General features: G+C 42.0%; 1 protein-coding gene across 1 annotated transcript; it reads right to left on the bottom strand.

Moving 5' to 3' along the window:
* Positions 1 to 6,295: 6,295 nt before the first annotated feature.
* Positions 6,296 to 14,913, bottom strand: LOC127682211 (TD and POZ domain-containing protein 1-like). Its single transcript, XM_052178597.1, has 2 exons — positions 14,331 to 14,913; positions 6,296 to 6,783 (listed from the first exon to the last, which is right to left on the bottom strand). Exons 1-2 carry the CDS (start codon positions 14,911 to 14,913, stop codon positions 6,296 to 6,298), a joined length of 1,071 nt encoding a protein of 356 aa, XP_052034557.1.
* Between the last annotated feature and the right edge of the window lie 8,777 nt (positions 14,914 to 23,690).

Here is a 23,690-nt window from a genome sequence, read left to right as displayed (position 1 = left end):
AAAGTTGTATTCATCTTGTATATTATTTGGTTAAGGTTTTGTCTACAGAGTTCTTTGTGGCCATGGAGACAAGAGGAGGGCCTCAGATCTCTGATTCAACAGTTTCAGGTGGTGAAAAACTCTCCTATGTGTGTAGCGAACTTAGCAAGAGATCTCTGAGAGAGCAGTAATTGCTTTTGAAGCCGAGTTCCCTGAACCTTGAATGTTTAAAAAGAAACTCTTCATTGTCTTTCCTTCACTGATGAGGAAGCAATCATGGTTGATTTCTCCTTGCCAATGGCCACAGTCATCTCTTCTGTTCAGTCCAAGGCAGAAGTGTTTCTCCAAAGAAACACTGTTGTTCTCTGCCTAGGGCCAGCTCTAAATTGAATCTCAGTTTCCAAAAATCAGACAAATTCAAACAGAAACATTAACATCATAGATGTCATGTAGAGTGTCCCAGACTGCAGTGCTGCCTATTGCACACCTACCGTTTCAATATGTATAATATTGCAGGTGTTTAAAATCCTGAGCCACCATGATGATCCCTCCATTTTATATGTTACATGAGTCCACAGGTAGTCTAGACAAGAAGAGCCATCACCAGTGTACTTTGCTTACTGATACTTCAGACTTCCATAAATGAAGGTATAATGTCAATATCTGCAAAGCTATTATTTACTCCTGTGCTGGCTTTTACACTGATTTCTTCCATAAACCTGATCAGGGAAGGGATGTTTTCCTTAACTGGTCAAGAGTCTGAGTGTTCACCAAATGGAGGGCATGTAGAAGAGCTCCTGTATGGTGGTCAGGAATCAGAGCCCCAAAACTCTGAAGATGGCTTTCTTCTTTCCTGTGTGTTATTCCAATCAGAAGCACAGACCTTGTGATCACTCCTCCCAATTTGGTCGGTGGTAGTCTTGTACTTCCCTCCTAGGAAATCCTTCTTCAGAGCCAATTAGAACAATGGTTCTGGAATATCATAAATGCTTCTCTTTCTGTTTCTCTCTGTCTCTCTGTCTCTCTGTCTCTCTCTCTCTCTCTCTCTCTCTCTCTCTCTCTCTCTGTGTGTGTGTGTGTGTGTGTGTCTTTCTGGTTTTTTGAGACAGGGTTTCTCTGTGTAGCCCTGGCTGTCCTGGAACTCACTTTGTAGACCAGGCTGGCCTCAAACTCTGAAATCTGCCTATCTCTGCCTCCCAAATGCTGGGATTAAAGGTGTGCGGCACCACAGCCTGGCTGGATTATCCTTTTTTCAATTTTTATTTTATTAATTTTCATCTGAAATTCTGCCTCACTGCAGTGCTCCCCTCACAGTTTTTCAGCCGTCCCCCATCTCCTTTGCCTCTGAGAGGGTGCTCCCCATGCATTCCCCCTCCCTGGGGCATTAAGTCTCTATAGGATTAGGCACATCCTCTTCCACTGAGGCCAGACAAGGTATGCCTGTACTTCATTTGTGCTTGGGGCATCAGACAAGTTCATGTATGCTCACTGGTTAGTGGCTTAGTCTCTGGTGGCCCCCGAAAGTCCAGATTAGGTGATACTGGTCATTTTTTTTAGAGTTGCCATCTCCTTTAGTTCCTTTAATCCTTCGCCTAACTCATCCATAGGGTTCCCCTACTACAATCCAATGCTTAGCTGTAACTGCATTTCAGTTAGCTGTTGGTAGGTAGAGCCTCTGAGAGGACAGCCATGCTAGTCTCCTGTCTGCATGGAAAACATAGCATTAGTAGCGTATGTGTGTGTGTGTGTGTTCGGCCCAAACAGCATTACATGCAAATTTTCACTGCAAGTAATCAATGTTCTGGTTCAAGGATTCTGCTTTCTGAAACATCATAGGAGTGGCTCCTCCATGACCTCCAGAAGCTGGTAGATGGAGTAGATTGTCAGGTGAACCCTCTCAAAACATTGGCTTCCAGCGTGGATTGCAGCAGAGTGAGTGAGCCAGGTTTTGTGTTCTGGCTTTTTGCCATTATTTATTTTTTTTTCAATTTTACTTAAATATCTTCTTTATTTACATTTCAAATGTCCTCTTTGCTCAATGCCCCTCTGAAAACCTCTATTCCATCCCCTCCCTCTGCTCACTAACCCACCCACTCCAGCCTTCCTGACCTGGTAGGTGTACCCTGAGGCAATGAGCCTTCAAGGGTCCAAGGGTCTCTCCTCTCATTGATGTCTGTTCAGGCTGTCCTCTGTTACCCATGTGTCTGGAGTCATCGTTTCTTCCATGTGTACTCTCTCATTTGTGCTTAAGTCCCTGAGAACTCTGGGCTTACTGGTTGGTTCATATTGTTGCTCATCCTATGGGGTTGCAAACACCTTCAGCTCCTTGGGTCCTTTCTCTAGTTCCTCCATTGAAACCCTTTGCTCAGTTCAATGGTTAGCTGTGTGCATCCCCCTCTGTATTTGTCAGGCACTGGCAAAGCCTCTCAGAAGAGAGTTATATCTGGCTCCTGTCAGCAAGCACTTATTGGCATCCACAATAGTGCCTGGGTTTGTTAACTGCATATGGGATGGATCCACAGGTGGGGCAGTCTATGGATATCTATTCTTTTACTCTCTGCTCCACACTTTGTATTTCTTCCCATGGGTATTTTGTACCCCTTCTAAGAAGAATCAAAGTATCTACACTTTGGTCTTCTTTCTTCTTGAGCTTCATGTGGTCTGTGAATTGTATCTTGGGTATTCTGAGCTTCTAGGCTAATATCCACTTATCAGTGAGTTGGTCTTGAAGTCCTCTATCAGCCTCACGCAATGTGATTTTAAATTCAAATCTTGCTCTGTGGTATATTCAGTTATCCAGAACTTGCTGTGGTGGGAGAACTGGCTTCTGATGATGCTAAGTAGCCTTGGTTTTTGTTGGTAGGGTTCTTGTGCTTGCCTTTCACCATCTTGTTACTTTTGGTGTTACATAGTTCTGTTGTTTCTGTGTTTCTGACTGGAGCTTGTACCTCCTGTGGTCCTGTAAGCCTGTGTCAGAACTCCGGGAGCCCAGCTCTCTTCTGGTGGGACCTGTGCACAGAGGGCTGTGGAGCAGCCCCAGCTCCATGGTACAGATAGCTCAACTGTTTTTTTTTTTAAATAATTGCTCAACCTCTGTCATTGTTTTTTCTTTCATTTAATGTTTGTGTGTTTGTTTGTTTGTTTTAGATATTAATTTATTTATGAAGAATGACATCAATTCAAATAAACTTATTTTCCCAGAACAGCCCCACTGTGTATCCTAGGGTACCACTTCAGTTTAGGTTCTTCTGCCTCTGTCTCTTGAATATCATTTTCAGGGCACCTCTTTAGCTTCAGAGTTGATCTTTTGGGGAGTTATTTTTTCTTTCTTTTTTTATTTGATGTATTCTTTATTTACATTTCAAATTATTTCCCCTTTTCTGGGTCCACACTCCCCGCAAGTCTTATAAGCCCTATTCCCTCTCCCTGTTCCTCCAAGACAGGGTTTCTGTGCGTAGTCCTGGATGTCCTGGAACTCACTTTGTAGACCAGGCTGGCCTCAAACTCAGAAATCCGCTTGCCTCCTCCTCACAAGTGCTGGGATTAAAGGCGTGCTCCACCACCACCTGGCTAACATAAACTTAACTTCTGTTCCCCTCTGCATTGGTGGTCATTAGGCAGGGGGTGGTTTTGTAATCTGGGGGTACAGGTGTGTTGGTGGAATAACCTGGTCTTGTTGAGGGTGTAAATTGAAGATGCTGGTCTTATTGGAGATTGGCTTAGAGAGTGAAGCTAGGCTTAGGTTTTGTTGAGGGGCAACTTGGAAACTAATGCTAGGTGCCAGGATGTTAATTTGAACAGATTTTTAAAAATGGAGTCTGAACTTCAAAGATTTGACCATGCATCAGGAATATCTGCATTCTCTAGTCTTACTTTTTGGTGTTCAAGTTTCTGATCCTGGATAACTATTCTTGTTAGCTAAATTGTATCAATGAATAATGTGGATTTTGTAATTAATACACACCCCACAGAAAGCAGAAGCAAAGACAGCTGTTGATCTAGCTTTTATTAATTAGGCAGCATATTAAAAACAAACCTGCAGAGGGTTTAGAGGTTAGGGAAATGTGTTTGAGAGATTTAGTGATAGTGGCAGAGAGAGTATTTAATAAAAGAAGACTACAAAAGAGAAAAAAGTTAAGTGGCCAGAAGCAACAGACTCCAGACTCATCAAAAAGTCTGTTGGCAGTCAAGGAAAAACCAGAAGACTGCAGGAGGTGCCTAAAACAGATAGTTTCAGAGGAAGGAGGTAAGGGGGCCCTGAAGACCCTGAGGGGAAGTACAAAGTCTAAATGGAATAAAACACAGGAAAGTATAGAGCCATCTTCAGAGGTTTGGGGCTCTGATCCTGCCCACCATACAGGAGCTCTTCCAAATGCCTTACATTTTGTGAACACTCAGACTCCTGAGCAGTTAAGGAAAGCACCCCTTCCCTGATCATGTTTATGGTAGCAATCTGTAAGACCAGTGCATGTGTAAATAGTATCTGTGCAGAGATTTACATGATCTCTTTATTTATGCAAGATTGTCCCAAATAAGCAAAGTATATTATTTGGTGATGGTTATTCTTCTAGTCTGCACTTATTGTGGACATCCAAAAGTAGAAGGCATGCCTTTTCCTTTTTTTTTTTTTTTTTTTTTTTTTTTTGGCTTTTTTCAAGACAGGGTTTCTCTGTGTAGCCCTGGCTGTCCTGGAACTCACTTTGTAAACCAGGCTGGCCTCGAACTCAGAAATCTGCCTGCCTCTGCCTCCTAAGTGCTGGGATTAAAGGCATGTGCCAGCAGTGCCCAGCTAATTTTTTTTCTTAAGTTGAAATATATAGATCCAGTTCTAATACAGATTCTTCTGGTCGAAAAACATATACATTTAATCTGAGAAAAACATATACCTTTAGTCTGAGTCTTGAGGCAGAAAAACACATACCCTTAATCCAGATCTTCAGACTAGAAGACACTCCCTTAACTAGGCCACACCTTCTACTGGAGCCCCACAATAAGCATTAAGAAGAAGGAAGCTTTTTTTCTTTAGCTTCCTGCTCACATCTCAATAGCATGCCCATTCCTGGATGGAGCTAGAGAACATCATACTAAGTGAGGTAACCCAGACTCAAAAGGTGAATCATGGTATGCACTCACTAATAAGTGGATATTAACCTAGAAAATTGGAATACCCAAAACATAATCCACACATCAAATGAGGTACAAGAATAAAGGAGGAGTGGCCCCTTGGTTTGGAAAGACTCAATGAAGCACTATTTGGCAAAACCAGACCGGGGAAGTGGGAAGGGGTGGGTGGGAGGACAGGGGGAAGAGAAGGGGGCTTATGGGACTTTCAGGGAGTGGGGGGATAGAAAAGAGGAAATCATTTGAAATGTAAATAAAAAATATTTCGAATAAAAAATATTTCTATGTTGATTGAAAGTGGAGTTATATTTTCTGGTAAAATTGAAGAAGTACATGAAAAACAAAAAAAAGAGCATGAGGGTGGAGTTCTCATTTTCCAACATTAAATTCCAAGGAAAAAGACCAAGGGTTTCTAATATTGGTAGGAGAGTGAGGGCTCTGTTCAAACATCCACAGCTGAGCTAGGTTGCTTGGACTACATGTTACTTCTCTGAAATAAACATCTCTGGAAACCACAGACTGATTTCAAAAGTTTTTTTCATCTTGTATTTTATTTGGTTAAGGTTTTGTCTACAGAGTTCTTTGTGGCCATGGAGACAAGAGGAGGGCCTCAGATCCTCTGATTCACCAGTTTCAGGTTGTGGAAAACTCTCCTATGTGTGCTGCGAACTTAGCTAGAGTTCTCTGAGAGAGCAGTAATTGCTTTTGAAGCCGAGTTCCCTGAACCTTGAATGTTTAAACAGAAACTCTTCATTGTCTTTCCTTGTCTGATGAGGAAGCAATCATGGTTGATTTCTCCTTGCCAATGGCCACAGTCATCTCTTCTGTTTAGTCCAAGGCAGAAGTGTTTCTCCAAAGAAACACAGTTGTTCTCTGCCTAGGACCCACTCTAAATTGAATCTCAGTTTCCAAAAATCAGACAAATTCAAACAGGAACATTAACATCATAGATGTCATGTAGAGTGTCCCAGACTGCAGTGCTGCCTATTGCACACCTACCATTTCAGTATGTATAATATATTGCAGGTGTTTTAAATCCTGAGCCACCATGCTGCCATTCCCCTGATAAAGTGCAAATGCTCCCTCAATACCATTGTCTAAGCAGAAGTCATTGGTAAAAAAGCTGGTTGTTGCTGTTGCAGAAGAGGTACAGGTCACAGCTGTCCATCTTCTGAGATCACTTTAGGCATTTAAGTCATGGCTCCAAAGAAGGACACTGTGCAGAAGCCAGGGAGCAGAAGGCTTCAGCCACCAAGGGGGGATGTGACTCCACCAATGACTTCCAACCTGAGGTCTTAGAGACCTCATAGGCAAAATCTGTAATGAAATCCAGGGCCTGAGTCTTCAGCCACTGTGTGCTGTGGAGGTCAGCCAGGATGAGAGTGTATGCAGCATTCTCCACAGAGAGGATCCTGCAGAGGGCATCCTCACACATGGCCTTCAAGCCCTCCAGGCCATACCTGTCAGCAGCTGCCAGCACACCAGCGGCCATGGAGTAGCTTTTGAGGTTTGGTGCCTTCCCTGTGTAGATGAAACCCATCATCTCCTGGAAGACTTGGGGATCCAAGTCATGAATCTCAACGAGGTTTTTTAGTCTCTCCTGCATTTCATGTTCAAACATGGCTCTGAAAACTGGAGAGCGAGCTGCTAGGATGGCCTTGTGAGCCCTGAATTCATGGCCACCTACCAATAGGGAGCAGTCTGTGAAGATGGAATTCTCCCAAAGCTTCCCTAGGTCATCTGCCAACCCATGCCTTGGATCCTTGATTGCAGGTGTCATGTTCTGTCCAGGCACGCTAAAGATGGCTCCCGCTATGCTCACCTTGCAGCAGATGGTGAGCTGGTCTTCAGGGAGAAGTAAATGCTGATGGGAGAGGAGGAAATCTCGAAGGATGAAGTCTTTGAATCCCTTGTGTTGGTATTGCCAAAAGCTTACAACACTGGGGTTCTTCGTACTTTGACATTTCTCTCCTTGGGAATTTATGACCCAGAACTCAAACTTTGCCCAAACTGGGCACACGGGACAGCTGAGCAATCCCAGGCCAACTGACAGGTAATCTTTGCTTTCTTTATCAACTCCATTTGGGTATACTGTCAAACACCATGTCGCTTCCTCATTGGCCTCTAATGAGAACTCTGGGCTTCTAATCTCTTTCTGAATTCCATCCATGCAAAATGAGAAGTTGCTAATGGTCCACTCATAGCAGATGTTTTTTACACTGATCTGTGTGGAGCCCCAGCTCTTGGCTTCCATGTCCCCTGACATTTCTGTTGGAGGTTGTTTGGAGGTTAACGTTGATCTGAAAAGAAGAACTAGCATTTATTGACTCTTCATCCTGATGCATACAATTATATATACTCTTTAGATTTTATTTTAGATTTCTCCTAAATTCTTACTCTGTGCTGTTTTTCTCTCTCTGTCTCTGTGTAACTGTCTCTGTTTCTCTGTGTCTCTCTTGCCCCCTCTCTGTCTTCTCTCTCTCTTTCTCTCTCTCTCTGAGTGTATATGTGCGTGTGTTTATTGAACATACAGAATTAATTCCTTTATATAAATAGAAAGAGGATATATGAGAATAACATAAATTCAACTAATATAACAATGACTATAGTCAGTACTTACTTAGTCCACGAGGTTTGAAGTCTCAGGTTTTCTTCAGTATATGCTGGTGTTCTGAAGTAGAGTCTAATGCCAGTGAAGAAATGGGCTTGCTAGTAAGATGAGAGCAGGCAGGCAAAGACAGGAAGTCTCCTTCTTCATATGCTTATATAGGCCTCCAATAGAAGGCGTGGCCCTATTAAGGGTGTGTCTTCAAGTCTCAACTTCTGGATTAAAGGTGTTTGTTTTCCTGCCTGAAGACTCAGATTAAAGGTGTGTGATTTTCTACCCTAAGAATCTGCGTTTGAACTGGATTTATCTATTTCAATTTAATCAAAACAAGCTTTTAAAAGACGAGCCCTCCATTTTATATGTTACATGAGTCCACAGGTAGTCTAGACAAGAATAGCCATCACCAGGGTACTTTGCTTACTGAGACTTGAGACTTCCATAAATGAAGGTATCATGTCAATCTCTGCAAAGCTATTATTTACTCCTGTGCTGGTTTTACACTGATTTCTGCCATAAACCTGATCAGGGAAGGGATGTTTTCCTTAACTGGTCAGGAGTCTGAGTATTCACCAAATGGAGGGCATGTGGAATAGCTCCTGTATGGTGGTCAGGAATCAGAGCCCCAAAACTCTGAAGATGGCTTTCTTCTTTCCTGTGTGTTATTCCAATCAGAAGCACAGACCTTGTGATCACTCCTCCCAATTTGTTTGGTGGTAGTCTTGTACTTCCCTCCAAGGAAATCCTTCTTCAGAACCAATTAGACCAATGGTTCTGGAATATCATAAATGCTTCTCTCTCTCTCTCTCTCTCTCTCTCTCTCTCTCTCTCTCTCTCTCTCTCTCTCTCTCTCTGTTTGTGTGTGTGTGTGTGTGTGTGTGTGTCTTTCTGGTTTTTTGAGACAGGGTTTCTCTGTGTAGCCCTGGCTGTCCTGGAACTCACTTTGTAGACCAGGCTGGCCTCAAACTCAGAAATCTGCCTGTCTCTGCCTCCCAAGTGCTGGGATTAAAGGTGTGTGGCACCACTGCCTGGCTGGATTCTCCTTTTTTCAATTTTTATATTATTAATTTTCATCTGAAATTCTGCCTCACTGCAGTGCTCCCCTCACAGTTTTTCAGCCGTCCCCCATCTCCTTTGCCTCTGAGAGGGTGCTCCCCATGCATTCCCCCTCCCTGGGACAATAAGTCTATATAGGATTAGGCACATCCTCTTCCACTGAGGCCAGACAAGATATGCCTGTCCTTCATTTGTGCTTGGGGCATCAGACAAGTTCATGTATGCTCTCTGGTTGGTGGCTTAATCTCTGGTGGCCTCCCAAGGTCCAGATTATGTGATACTGGTCATCTTTTTAGAGTTGCCATCTCCTTTAGTTCCTTTAATCCTTCGCCTTACTTGTCCATACGGTTCCCCTACTACAATCCAATGCTTAGCTGTAACTGCATTTCAGTTAGCTGTTGGTAGGTAGAGCCTCTGAGAGGACAGCCATGCTAGCCTCCTGTCTGCATGGAAAGTAGTGCATTAGTAGCATGTGTGTGTGTGTGTGTGTGTGTGTGTGTGTGTGTGTGTTCTGCCCAAACTGCATTACATGTAAATATTTACTGCACGTAGTCAATGTTCTGGTTCAAGGATTCTGCTTTCTGAAACATTATAGGAGTGGCTCCTCCATTACTTCCAGAAGCTGGTAGATGGAGTAGATTGTCAGGTGAACCATCTCAAAACATTGGCTTCCAGTGTGGATTGCAACAGAGTGAGTAAGCCCAGGTTTTGTGTTCTGGCTTTTTTGCCATTATTTATTTATTTTTCAATTTTAATTAAATATTTTCTTGATTTTCGTTTGAAAGGTCCCCTTTGCTCATTTCCCCTCTGCAAAGCTCTATCCCATCCCCTCCCTCTGCTCACTAACCCACCCACTCCAGCTTCCCTGACCTGGTAGGGGTACCCTGAGGAAATGAGCCTTCAAGGGTCCAAGGGTCTCTCCTCTCATTGATGTCTGTTCAGGCTGTCCTCTGTTACCCATGTGGCTGGAGTCATTGTTTCTTCCATGTGTACTCTCTCATTTGTGCTTAAATCCCTGAGAACTCTGGGCTTGCTGTTTGGTTCATATTGTTGCTCATCCTATGGGGTTGCAAACACCTTCAGCTCCTTGGGTCCTTTCTCTAGTTCCTCCATTGAAACCCTTTGCTCAGTTCAATGGTTGGCTGTGTGCATCCCCCTCTGTATTTGTCAGGCACTGGCAAAGCCTCTCAAGAGAGAGTTATATCTGGCTCCTGTCAGCAAGCACTTATTGGCATCCACAATAGTGCCTGGGTTTGTTAACTGCATGTGGGATGGATCCACAGGTGGGGCAGTCTATGGATATCCATTCTTTTACTCTCTGCTCCACACTTTGTATTTCTTCCCATGGGTATTTTGTACCCCTTGTAAGAAGCATCAAAGTATCCACACTTTCATCTTCTTTCTTCTTGAGCTTCATGTGGTCTGTGAATTGTATCTTGGGTATTCTGAACTTCTAGGCTAATATCCACTTATCAGTGAGTTGGTCTGGAAGTCCTCTATCAGCACCATGCAATGTGATTTTAAATTCAAATCTTGCTCTGTGATATATTCGGTTATCCAGAACTTGCTGTGCTTGGAGAACTGGCTTCTGATGATGCCAAGTAGCCTTGGTTTTTGTTGGTAGGTTTCTTGTGCTTGCCTTTTGCCATCTTGTTACTTTTGGTGTTTCATATTTCTGTTGTTTCTGTGTTTCTGCCTGGAGCTTGTACCTCCTGTGGTCCTATAAGCCTGTGCCAGAACTCCCGGGAGCCCAGCTCTCTTCTGGTGGGACCTGTGCACAGAGGGCTGTGGAGCAGCCCCAGCTCCATGGTACAGATAGCTCAATGTTTTTTTTTTTTTAATAATTGCTCAACCTCTGTCATTGTTTTTTTTTTTCTTTCATTTAATGCTTGTGTGGTTGTTTTAGATATTAATTTATTTATGAAGAATGACATTAATTCAAATAAACTTATTTTCCCAGAACAGCCCTACTGTGTATCCTAGGGTACCACTTCAGTTTAGGTTCTTCTGCCTCTGTCTCTTGAATATCATTTTCAGGCCACCTCTTTAGCTTCAGATTTGATCTTTTGGGGAGTTATTTTTTTCTTTCTTTTTTTATTTGATGTATTCTTTATTTACATTTCAAATTATTTCCCGTTTTCAGGGTTCCCACTCCCCGCAAGTCTTATAAGCCCTATTCCCTCTCCCTGTTCCTCCAAGACAGGGTTTCTATGTGTATTCCTGGATGTCCTGGAACTCACTTTGTAGACCAGGCTGGCCTCGAACTCAGAAATCTGCTTGCCTCCTCCTCACAAGTGATGGGATTAAAGGCGTGCTCCACCACCACCTGGCTAACATAAACTTAACTTCTGTTCCCCTCTGCATTGGTGGTCATTAGGCAGGGGGTGGTCAGTAATCTGGGGGTACAGGTGTGTTGGTGGAATAACCTGGTCTTGTTAAAGGTGTAAATTGAAGATGCTGGTCTTATTGGAGATTGGCTTAGAGAGTGAAGCTAGGCTCAGGTTTTGTTGAGGGGCAACTTGCAAACTAATGCTAGGTGCCAGGATGTTAATTTGAACAGATTTTTAAAAATGGAGTCTGAACTTCAAAGATTTGACCATACACCAGGATTATCTGCATTCTCTAGTCTTACTTTTTGATGTTCAAGTTTCTGATCCTGGATAACTATTCTTGTTAGCTAAATTGTATCAATGAATAATGTGGATTTTGTAATTAATACACACCCCACAGAAAGCAGAAGCAAAGACAGTTGTTGATCTAGCTTTTATTAATTACGCAGCATATTTAAAAAAAACCTGCAGAGGGTTTAGAGGTTAGGGAAAGGTGTTTGAGAGATTTAGTGATAGTGGCAGAGAGAGTATTTAATAAAGGAGGACTACAAAAGAGAAAAAAAGTTAAGTGGCCAGAAGCAACAGACTCCAGACCCATCAAAAATTCTGTTGGCAGTCAAGGAAAAACCAGAAGACTGCAGGAGGTGCCTAAAACAGATAGCTTCAGAGGAAGGAGGTAAGGGGGCCCTGAAGACCCCGAGGGGAAGTACAAAGTCTAAATTGAATAAAACACAGGAAAGTATAGAGCCATCTTCAGAGGTTTGGGGCTCTGATCCTACCCACCATACAGGAGCTCTTCCACATGCCTTACATTTTGTGAACACTCAGACTCCTGAGCAGTTAAGGAAAGCACCCCTTCCCTGATCATGTTTATGGTAGCATTTGTAAGACCAGTGCATGTGTAAATAGTATCTATGCAGAGATTTACATCATCTCTTTATTTATGCAAGATTGTCCCAAATAAGCAAAGTATATTATTTGGTGATGGTTATTCTTCTAGTCTGCACTTATTGTGGACATCCAAAAGTAGAAGGCATGCCTTTTCCTTTTTTTTTTTTTTTTTTTTTTTTTTTTTTTTTTTTGGTTTTTTTCAAGACAGGTTTTCTCTGTGTAGCCCTGGCTGTCCTGGAACTCACTTTGTAGTCCAGGCTGGCCTCGAACTCAGAAATCTGCCTGCCTCTGCCTCCTAAGTGCTGGGATTAAAGGCATGTGCCAGCAGTGCCCAGCTAAATTTTTTTCTTAAGTTGAAGTATATAGATCCAGTTCTAATACAGATTCTTCTGGTCGAAAAACATATACATTTAATCTGAGAAAAACATATACCTTTAGTCTGAGTCTTGAGGCAGAAAAACACATACCCTTAATCCAGATCTTCAGACTAGAAGACACTCCCTTAACTAGGCCACACCTTCTACTGGAGCCCGACAATAAGCATTAAGAAGAAGAAAGCTTTTTTCTTTAGCTTCCTGCTCACATCTCAATATCATGCCCATTCCTGGATGGAGCTAGAAAACATCATACTAAGTGAGGTAACCCAGACTCAAAAGGTGAATCATGGTATGCACTCAGTAATAAGTGGATATTAAACTAGAAAATTGGAATACCCAAAACATAATCCACACATCAAATGAGGTACAAGAATAAAGGAGGAGTGGCCCCTTGGTCTGGAAAGACTCATTGAAGCACTATTTGGCAAAACCAGACCGGGGAAGTGGGAAGGGGTGGGTGGGAGGACAGGGGGAAGAGAAGGGGGCTTATGTGACTTTCAGGGAGTGGGGGGATAGAAAAGAGGAAATCATTTGAAATGTAAATAAAAAATATTTCGAATAAAAAATATTTCTATGTTGATTGAAAGTGGAGTTATATTTTCTGGTAAAACTGAAGAAGTACATGAAAAACAAAAAAAGAGCATGAGGGTGGAGTTCTCATTTTCCAACATTAAATTCCAAGGAAAAAGACCAAGGGTTTCTAATATTGGTAGGAGAGTGAGGGCTCTGTTCAAACATCCACAGCTGAGCTAGGCTGCTTGGATTACATGTCACTTCTCTGAAATAAACATCTCTGGAAAACACAGACTGATTTCAAAAGTTTTATTCATCTTGTATTTTATTTGGTTAAGGTTTTGTCTACAGAGTTCTTTGTGGCCATGGAGACAAGAGGAGGGCCTCAGATCCTCTGATTCACCAGTTTCAGGTGGTGGAAAACTCTCGTATGTGTGCTGCGAACTTAGCTAGAGTTCTCTGAGAGAGCAGTAATTGCTTTTGCAGCTGAGTTCCCTGAACCTTGAATGTTTAAACAGAAACTCTTCATTGTCTTTCCTTCTCTGATGAGGAAGCAATCATGATTGATTTCTCCTTGCCAATGGCCACAGTCATCTCTTCTGTTCAGTCCAAGGCAGAGGTGTTTCTCCAAAGAAACACAGTTGTTCTCTGCCTAGGGCCAGCTCTAAATTGAACCTCAGTTTCCAAAAATCAGACAAATTCAAACAGGAACATTAACATCATAGATGTCATGTAGAGTGTCCCAGACTGCAGTGCTGCCTATTGCACACCTACCATTTCAGTATGTATAATATATTGCAGGTGTTTTAAATCCTGAGCCACCATGCTGCCATTCCTCTGATAAAGTGCAAATGCTCCCTCAATACCATTGTCTAAGCAGAAGTCATTGGTAAAAAAGCTGGTTGTAGCTGTTGCAGAAGAGGTGCAGGTCACAGCTGTCCATCTTCTGAGATCACTTTAGGCATTTAAATCATGGCTCCAAAGAAGGACACTGTGCAGAAGCCAGGGAGCAGAAGGCTTCAGCCACCAAGGGGGGATGTGACTCCACCAATGACTTCCACCCTGAGGTCTTAGAGACCTCATAGGCAAAATCTGTGATGAAATCCAGGGCCTGAGTCTTCAGCCACTGTGTGCTGTGGAGGTCAGCCAGGATGAGAGTGTTTTCAGCATTCTCCACAGAGAGGATCCTGCAGAGGGCATCCTCACACATGGCCTTTAAACCCTTCAGGCCATACCTGTCAGCAGCTGCCAGCAGACCAGAGGCCATGGAGTAGCTCTTGAGGTTTGGTGCCTTCCATGTGTAGATGAAGCCCATCATCTCCTGGAAGACTTGGGGATCCAAGTCATGAATCTCAACGAGGTTCTTTAGTCTCTCCTGCATTTCATGTTCAAACGTGGCTCTGAAAACTGGAGAGCGAGCTGTCAGGATGGCCTTGTGAGCCCTAAATTCATGGCCACCTACCAATAGGGAGCAGTCTGTGAAGATGGAATTCTCCCAAAGCTTCCCTAGGTCATCTGCCAACACATGCCTTGGATCCTTGATTGCAGGTGTCATGTTCTGTCCAGGCATGCTGAAGATGGCTCCCGCTATGCTCACCTTGCAGCAGATGGTGAGCTGGTCTTCAGGGAGAATTAAATGCTGATGGGAGAGGAGGAAATCTCGAAGGATGAACTCTTTGAATCCCCTGTGTTGGTATTGCCAAAAGCTTACAACACTGGGGTTCTTCCTACTTTGACATTTCTCTCCTTGGGAATTTATGATCCAGAACTCAAACTTTGCCCAAACTGGGCACACGGGACAGCTGACCAATCCCAGGTCAACTGACAGGTAATCTTTGCTTTCTTTATCAACTCCATTTGGGTATACTCTCAAACACCATGCCCCTTCCTCATTGTCCTCTAATGAGAACTCTGGGCTTCTAATCTCTTTCTGAATTCCATCCATGCAAAATGAGAAGTTGCTAATGGTCCACTCATAGCAGATGTTTTTTACACTGATCTGTGTGGAGCCCCAGCTCTTGGCTTCCATGTCCCCTGACATTTCTGTTGGCGATAGTTTGGAGGTTAACATTGATCTGAAAAGAAGAACTAGCATTTATTGATTCTTCATCCTGATACATACAATTATATATACTCTTTAGATTTTATTTTAGATTTCTCCTAAATTCTTTCTCTCTGCTGTTTTTCTCTCTCTGTCTCTGTGTAACTGTCTCTGGTTCTCTGTGTCTCTCTTCCCCCTCTCTGTCTTCTCTCTCTCTTTCTCTCTCTCTCTGAGTGTATATCTGTGTGTGTTTATTGAACATACAGAATTAATTCCTTTATATAAATAGAAAGAGGATATATGAGAACAACATAAATTCAACTAATATAACAATGACTACAGTCAGTACTTACTTAGTCCACGAGGTTTGAAGTCTCAGGTTTTCTTCAGTATAAGCTGGTATTCTGAAGTAGAGTCTAATGCCAGTGAAGAAATGGGCTTGCTAGTAAGATGAGAGCAGGCAGGCAAAGACACAAAGTCTCCTTCTTCATATGCTTATATAAGCCTCCAATAGAAGGCGTGGCCCTAATAAGGGTGTGTCTTCAAGTCTCAACTTCTGGATTAAAGGTGTTTGTTTTACTGCCTGAAGACTCAGATTAAAGGTGTGTGATTTTCAACCCTAAGAATCTGTGTTTGAACTGGATCTATTTCAATTTAAGCAAAACAAGCTTTTAAAAGATGATCCCTCCATTTCATATGTTACATGAGTCCACAGGTAGTCTAGACAAGAAAAGCCATCACCAGGGTACTTTGCTTACTGATACTTCAGACTTCCATAAATGAAGGTATCATGTCAATATCTGCAAAGCTATTATTTACTCCTGTGCTGGTTTTTACACTGATTTCTGCCATAAACCTGATCAGAGAAGGGATGTTTTCCTCAACTGGTCAAGAGTCTGAGTGTTCACCAAATGGAGGGCTCCTGTATGGTGGTCAGGAATCAGAGCCCCAAAACTCTGAAGATGGCTTTCTTCTTTCCTGTGTGTTATTCCAATCAGAAGCACAGACCTTGTGATCACTCCTCCCAATTTGGTCGGTGGTAGTCTTGTACTTCCCTCCGAGGAAATCCTTCTTCAGAGCCAATTAGAACAATGGTTCTGGAATATCCTAAATGCTTCTCTTTCTGTTTCTCTCTGTCTCTCTGTCTCTCTGTCTCTCTGTCTCTGTCTCTCTTTCTCTCTGTCTCTGTCTCTGTCTCTGTCTCTCTCTCTCTCTCTCTCTCTCTCTCTCTCTCTCTCTCTCTCTCTGTGTGTGTGTGTGTGTGTGTGTGTGTGTGTGTGTGTCTTTCTGGTTTTTTGAGACAGGGTTTCTCTGTGTAGCCCTGGCTGTCCTGGAACTCACTTTGTAGACCAGGCTGGCCTCAAACTCTGTAATCTGCCTGTCTCTGCCTCCCAGATGCTGGGATTAAGGGTGTGTGGCACCACTGCCTGGCTGGATTCTCCTTTTTTCAATTTTTATTTTATTAATTTTCATCTGAAATTCTGCCTCACTGCAGTGCTCCCCTCACAGTTTTTTAGCCCTCCCCCATCTCCTTTGCCTCTGAGAGGGTGCTCCCCATGCATTCCCCCTCCCTGGGGCATTAAGTCTCTATAGGATTAGGCACATCCTCTTCCACTGAGGCCAGACAAGGTATGCCTGTACTTCATTTGTGCTTGGGTCATCAGACAAGTTCATGTATGCTCAATGGTTGGTGGCTTAGTCTCTGGTGGCCTCCCAAGGTCCAGATTATGTGATACTGGTCATTTTTTTTTAGAGTTGCCATCTTCTTTAGTTCCTTTAATCCTTCGCCTAACTTATCCATAGGGTTCCCCTACTACAATCCAATGCTTGGCTGTAACTGCATTTCAGTTAGCTGTTGGTAGAGTCTCTGAGAGGACAGCCATGCTAGCCTCCTGTCTGCATGGAAAACATAGCATTAGTAGCATATGTGTGTGTGTGTGTTCTGCCCAAACAGCATTACATGCTAATTTTCACTGCAAGTAATCAATGTTCTGGTTCAAGGATTCTGCTCTCTGAAACATCATAGGAGTGGCTCCTCCATGACCTCCAGAAGCTGGTAGATGGAGTAGATTGTCAGGTGAACCATCTCAACACATTGGCTTCCAGCGTGGATTGCAGCAGAGTGAGTGAGCCCAGGTTTTGTGTTCTGGCTTTTTGCCATTATCTATTTTTTTCAATTTTACTTAAATATCTTCTTTATTTACATTTCAAATGTCCTCTTTGCTCAATGCCCCTCTGAAAACCTCTATTCCATCCCCTCCCTCTGCTCACTAACCCACCCACTCCAGCTTTCCTGACCTGGTAGGTGTACCCTGAGGCAATGAGCCTTCAAGGGTCCAAGGGTCTCTCCTCTCATTGATGTCTGTTCAGGCTGTCCTCTGTTACCCATGTGTCTGGAGTCATCGTTTCTTCCATGTGTACTCTCTCATTTGTGCTTAAGTCCCTGAGAACTCTGGGCTTACTGGTTGGTTCGTATTTTTGTTCATCCTATGGGGTTGCAAACACTTTCAACTCCTTGGGTCCTTTAGCTAGTTCCTACATTGAAACCCTTTGCTCATTTCAATGGTGGGATGTGTGTGCATCCCCCTCTGTATTTGTCAGGTACTGGCAAAGCCTCTCAGGAGAGAGTTATATCTGGCTCCTGTCAGCAAGCACTTATTGGCATCCACAATAGTGTCTGGGTTTGTTAACTGCATATGGGATGCCCCCGCCACAGGTGGGGAAGTCTATGGATATCCATTCTTTTACTCTCTGCTCCACACTTTGTATTTCTTTCCATGGGTATTTTGTACCCCTTCTAAGAAGAATCAATGTAGCAACACTTTGGTCTTCTTTCTTCTTGAGCTTCATGTGGTCTGTGAATTGTATTTTGGGTATTCTGAGCTTCTAGGCTAATATACACTTATCAGTGAGTTGGTCTTGAAGTCCTCTATCAGCATCATGCAATGTGATTTTAAATTCAAATCTTGATCTATGGTATATTTGGTTATCCAGAACTTGCTGTGCTGGGAGAACTGGCTTCTGATGATGCTAAGTAGCCTTGGTTTTTGTTGGTAGGGTTCTTGGGCTTGACTTTCACCATCTTGTTATTTTTGGTGTTACATGGTTCTGTTGTTTCTGTGTTCCTACCTGGAGCTTGTACTTCCTGTGTGCCTGTAAGCCTGTGCCAGCACTCCCGGGAGCCCAGCTCTCTTCTGGTGGGACCTGTGCACAGATGGCTGTGGAGCATCCCCAGCTCCATGGTACAGATAGCTCAACTGTTTTTTTTTTTTTAATAATAGCTCAACCTGTGTCATTTTTTTTTCATTTAATGTTTTTGTGTTTGTTTTAGATATTAACTTAGTTATGAAGAATGACATCAATTAAAATAAACTTATTTTCCCAGAACAGCCCTAGTGTGTATCCTAGGGTACCACTTCAGTTTAGGTTCTTCTGCCTCTGTCTCTTGAATATCATTTTCAGAAGGACACCTCTGACTTTAGCTTCAGAGTTGATCTTTTGGGCACTTATTTTTTTCTTTCTTTTTTTTATTCGATGTATTCTTTATTTACATTTCAAATGATTTCCCCTTTTCTGGGTCCCCACTCCCTGCAAGCCCCATAAGCCTTCTTCTCTCTCCCTGTTCCTCCAGACAGGGTTTCTCTGTGTAGTCCTGGATGTCCTGGAACTCAGTTTGTAGACCAGGCTGTCCTCGAACTCAGAAATCTGCTTGCCTCCTTCTCACAAGTGCTGTGGTTAAAGGCGTGCTCCACCACCACCTGGCTAACATAAACTTAACTTCTGTTCCTCTCTGCATTGATGGTCATTAGGCAGGTGGTGGTTTTGTAATCTGGGGTTGCAGGTGTGTTGTTGGAATAACCTGGTCTTGTTGAGGGTGCCAATTGAAGATGCTGGTCTTATTAGAGATTGGCTTAGAGAGTGAAGCTAGGCTCAGGTTTTGTTGAGGGGCATCTTGGAAACTAATGCTAGGTGCCAGGATATTAATTTGAACAGATTTTTAAAAATGGAGTCTGAATTTCAAAAATCTGACCATACATCAGGAATATCTGTATTCTCTAGTCTTAGTTTTTGGTGTTCAAGTTTCTGATGCTGGATAACTATTCTTGTTAGCTAAATTGTATCAATGAATAATGTGGATTTTGTAATTAAAACACACCCCCACAGAAAGCAGAAGCAAAGACAGCTTTTGATCTAGCTTTTATTAATTAGGCAGCATATTTAAAAAAAACCTGCAGAGGGTCTAGAGGTTAGGGAAAGGTGTTTGAGAGATTTAGTGATAGTGGCAGAGAGAGTATTTAATAAAAGAGGACTACAAAAGAGAAAAAAGATAAGTGGACAGAAGCAACAGACTCCAGACCCGTCAAAAAGTCTGTTGGCAAGGAAAAATCAGAAGAATGTAGGAGATGCCTAAAACAGATAGTTTCAGAGGAAGGAGGTAAGGGGGCCCTGAAGACCCTGAGGGAAAGTACAAAGTCTAAATGGAATAACACACAGGAAAGTATAGAGCCATCTTCAGAGGTTTGGGGCTCTGATCCTGCCCACCATACAGGAGCTCTTCCACATGCCTTACATTTTGTGAACACTCAAACTCCTGACCAGTTAAGGAAAGCACCCCTTCCCTGATCATGTTTATGGTGGCATTTGTGAGACCAGTGCATGGGTAAATAGTATCGGTGCAGAGATTTACATGATCTCTTTATTTATGCATGATTGTCCCTAGTAAGCAAAGTATATTGGTGATGGTTATTCTTCTAGTCTGCACTTATTGTGGACATACTAAAGTGGAAGGCATGCCTCTTCCTTTTTTTTTTTTTTTTTTTTTTTTGGTTTTTTTCAAGACAGGGTTTCTCTGTGTAGACCTGCCTGTCCTGGAACTCACTTTTTAGTCCAGGGTGGCCTTGAACTCAGAAATTTGTCTGCCTCTGCCTCCCAAGTGCTGGGATTAAAGGCATGTTTCACCAGTCCCCACCTAAATTTTTTAAGTTGAAGTATATAGATCCAGTTCTAATACAGATTCTTCTGGTCGAAAAACAGATAAATTTAATCTGAGTCTTGAGGCAGAAAAACAGTATTTGGGGCAAGTTTTAAATTATAAAAGAAAAATTAATCGGTAATAGAGGCCACGGGAGTCTCAGGTCTGTAGTACAAGTGGACAAACGGAGGAAAGTGTGGTTAGTTCGCTCCACCCTACAAATTAAGGCGGGGGGGGGTGGGGAGTTTGAGGTGGAACAAAAGGAAAGAGGATTTGCATAGTAATCAACTAACAGTGAACTCCATGGTTAAGAACCATGGGAATTTTAAGTAAGAAGTTCTCATGCCTGTTTTTAAAGGACAGGCACCTTGTTACTCTGCCTGGTCAATTAGAAGCAGTTTAGATTCTGCCTCTAATTACGTGATAGCAGTGATAATAGAAATTTATTTAGGATGGGGACTTCCCAGTCTCATCCAATTTTTCTGGCTCTGCAAGAGCTATTATTTTCTAAAAACTTAAAACTTAAGAAATCCACCCTGGAGAGATTCCTGAATGAATGTGATACAGTAGCTCCTTGGTGCAGTCTCAGGGAACCTTAAGGTACCCTGCTGGGATAAATTAGGCAAGGACTTGGATTTCGCTTGGGAACATGGCACCCTGAAACCGGGGGTGAAGCCCGTTTGGAAATTGGTGAGGAGCTGTCTAGAAGATCACAGATGTTACAGGGCCCTTGAGAACGGCCGAAATGCTTTGGAAATGATAAAGGAAGAAAGGTCAGAAAAAGCTGAAAGTGAAAAAGGAGATAGGTGAGGGTCGCTGTATCCTAGCCTCAGGGACTTAGAACAAACAGAATCTGAAGATTCCCACATCGAAGATGAAATTCAGGCTCTCATGAGCAAGTTAGAGGCCGAGGTACTAAAGAGAAAAAAGACATTCAAAGACAAAAAGCAAATTCCGGCCAAGGCAGCAGAGTGCCATTCCCCTATGCCAGCCCCGCCTCCTTACCAGAAAGGCATTTCTACAACGCACCCTTACCCCCTTCCCCTCCCGCAATTTGTGGGCGTTCCTTTTGCCCAGAACTCTAGGGGCAGTCCCGAGCAAAACCTCTCACCAGGTGAAAACATTCCAGGGTTCCGCACGGAAAAAGAGCTTGCTTTAATAGCCTTCTTACAGGATCTATGAGATTTAAAAGGAAAATTTAAAAGGTACTTTAAATCTTCCGCGGAAAGCTGAATCCTACACGAGCTAAATTTTCTGGAGGAAAATTTATTCTTTATAAGTCAGATACAGTTAAAACAGCCAGACAAAGAAATTCCTGGGCTCTCCTCTACCCCCCCCCCCTCTCTACATGGTCATGGCCAATATACCGTGTCTCACATTTTTTAAAACTTTTTTCTCTTTTTATAAACTTAATATGGATTAAAAAAGCAAGACACTATACAATAACTATCAATGGTTGGCACTATTTCTTTCCTTCCTTCCCTGGCAGAACTCCCAGAAGAAAAAGAAGACAAGGAGTTAACTCTTAAACAAGAGAAAAAGCAGGTTTCAAAAAAAGCAGTTTTTCCATGTACAGGACATGGTATCAAATAGTATAATAATAATTATACTACTACTACTACTAATAGTAATAATAATAATAATGGTTAAAAGCTAATTTCAAAACTCTCCAAGAAACAGAAGAAAATGGGAGATGTCCTATTTTCTCTCTGAATCCTAATGGAGATATTCGTAGTTCTGGTTAAGGTATTTGGATCTTTTTGGGACATCAAGTTCCATTTCTGTCTGTTGCCTACCTTTGGTGCACCAAACTTGTCTATATGTGTGTCAATTCATGTTGTCTATTGTTTGAGTGCTGAATGATTGTTGTGTTTATGTTATGTGTTAAAAAGAAAAAAATAAAATGGTTAAAAAAAGGTATTATCTACTGGCAGTCATGCCAGTCTATAATTTACACAGAAGATGATTAAAGGTGCTTCACATTCTTAACTATGAGTTAAACATAGCTGGAGAAAAAAGCTACTTTTAAGAGGCCAACAGCCTCAAACTTAATGGTTAATTCTCCTGGAAAAATTTCTACCATGGTGATGGTTGGGTTCAAGGTGTTTTATTCCCCTAAAATTACAGCTAGAAAAATATATATGTATTTGGTTTAAATTAATGAGATTTGTGTAATTGCTTCATTTTATTTCTAATTGATCTTAAAGGTATAAATGTTTTACATGCCTTGACTATAGAGTATTGACTCATAAGTTATTGGACATGATTTAAAAAATATAATGATGGTAACAAAAGGTAAGTTTAAAACTAACAATTTAGGGTTAAAGCTATCTTAAGCAACATGTGGCATGACAGAAGTCAAGAAATACAGGTCTCTAAGGTATTTCTAAATTGACATAACGTTTTATGTGATTCTTATCCTAGAACTCAGACTTATAAAATATAAGACTTAAAGTAATGTCTCTTCAATAAGTTACATTGTCATACAATCAAACACACAAGCTGATAGACAAACTTTGCAATATGAAAATAATGTGTTTGCTATTATTTTAAGGAGAAAAGATTATTTAAACTGGGTTTTGCTTTCAAAAAATTGCAGCTATGCTTTGATATTACAGGTTACTTTTGTTATTTGACCTTCATACAGTGGGGTCTGGTTACAGGCTACTCCTTGCAAGATTGATGTGTATAAGGCTGGCCTTATCTTCACCTAGAGAGTTATGGCCAAAAGAACGTTTTTAACAGATTCATACAGATGTGGTTCAAAATAAAGTTTTAAACTTAGATCCATAAAACATTAATAAGGCTATATAGAAATTATAAAGGCATTAAAATTCGGCCTTGGATTCACCCCAAATATTAACACAGGAGGCTAGAGTAGCCCTCAAAAGAATAGAACAAGGGTTACAAGACGCAATATTGTTTCACTACAAAGAGAAAAAATTGCTTTATATATTTTGTCTACCTTTTTGCAGCCTACAGGCCTGCTTTGGCAGGAATGTCCCCTGTTGTGGGTACATCCTATAGCCTCACCAACAAAACCTATTGATCATTACTCTACTGCAATTGCTAAATTGGTCCTTCTGGGGATACAACAATGTCTACAGATTTTTTGGGAAGAATCTTACATCACTGATCGTTCCCTATACTGCTTCTCAGGTGCAGGTTTTGTGTGGGACAATTGATGACTGGGCCATATTGCGCTGCTGTTTTGATAGATTAATAGATAATCATTTTCCCAGACATCCTTTGCTTTCATTTTTTAAGGAGCATCCTGTGGTGTTTCCAAAAGTAACTGCACAAGCACCCTTGCCGGGTGCCCCCAATATATTTACAGACGGATCTAAAACAGGCTGTGGAGCTTATATGATTGAGCACAATAAGCCCGTTTTGTGCCAATATCAGCCTGGCTCCCCACAGGTGGTTGAGTTACAAATTGTGTTAGAAGTTTTCAAAAAATGTTCCTTTCCATTTAATTTACTTTCGGATTCATCTTATGTGGTAAATGCTGTTAAGGTATTAGAAGTAGCTGGCTCCATAAAACCTACTAGTACAGTAAGTCATCTTATGAAGGAATTACAGAAAATTATCTGGTCCAGAGATTCAAAAATTTTTATACAACATATTAGAGCCCATTCTGGTCTGCCAGGCCCGCTGAATAAGGGCAATGACCTTGTTGATCGATGCACCAGAATGGAATATGCCCTCCTGGCCTCATCCCTGGAAGCTGCATGGAAATTTCATCAACAATTTCATGTTTCAGCTAGGACATTACAACAAAAATTCCATCTTTCCCATGCAGATG

Source organism: Apodemus sylvaticus, chromosome 4 (genome assembly GCF_947179515.1).
Source record: "Apodemus sylvaticus chromosome 4, mApoSyl1.1, whole genome shotgun sequence".
Taxonomy (NCBI): Eukaryota; Metazoa; Chordata; class Mammalia; order Rodentia; family Muridae; genus Apodemus; species Apodemus sylvaticus.
This window is presented reverse-complemented; position numbering and strand designations above follow the sequence as displayed.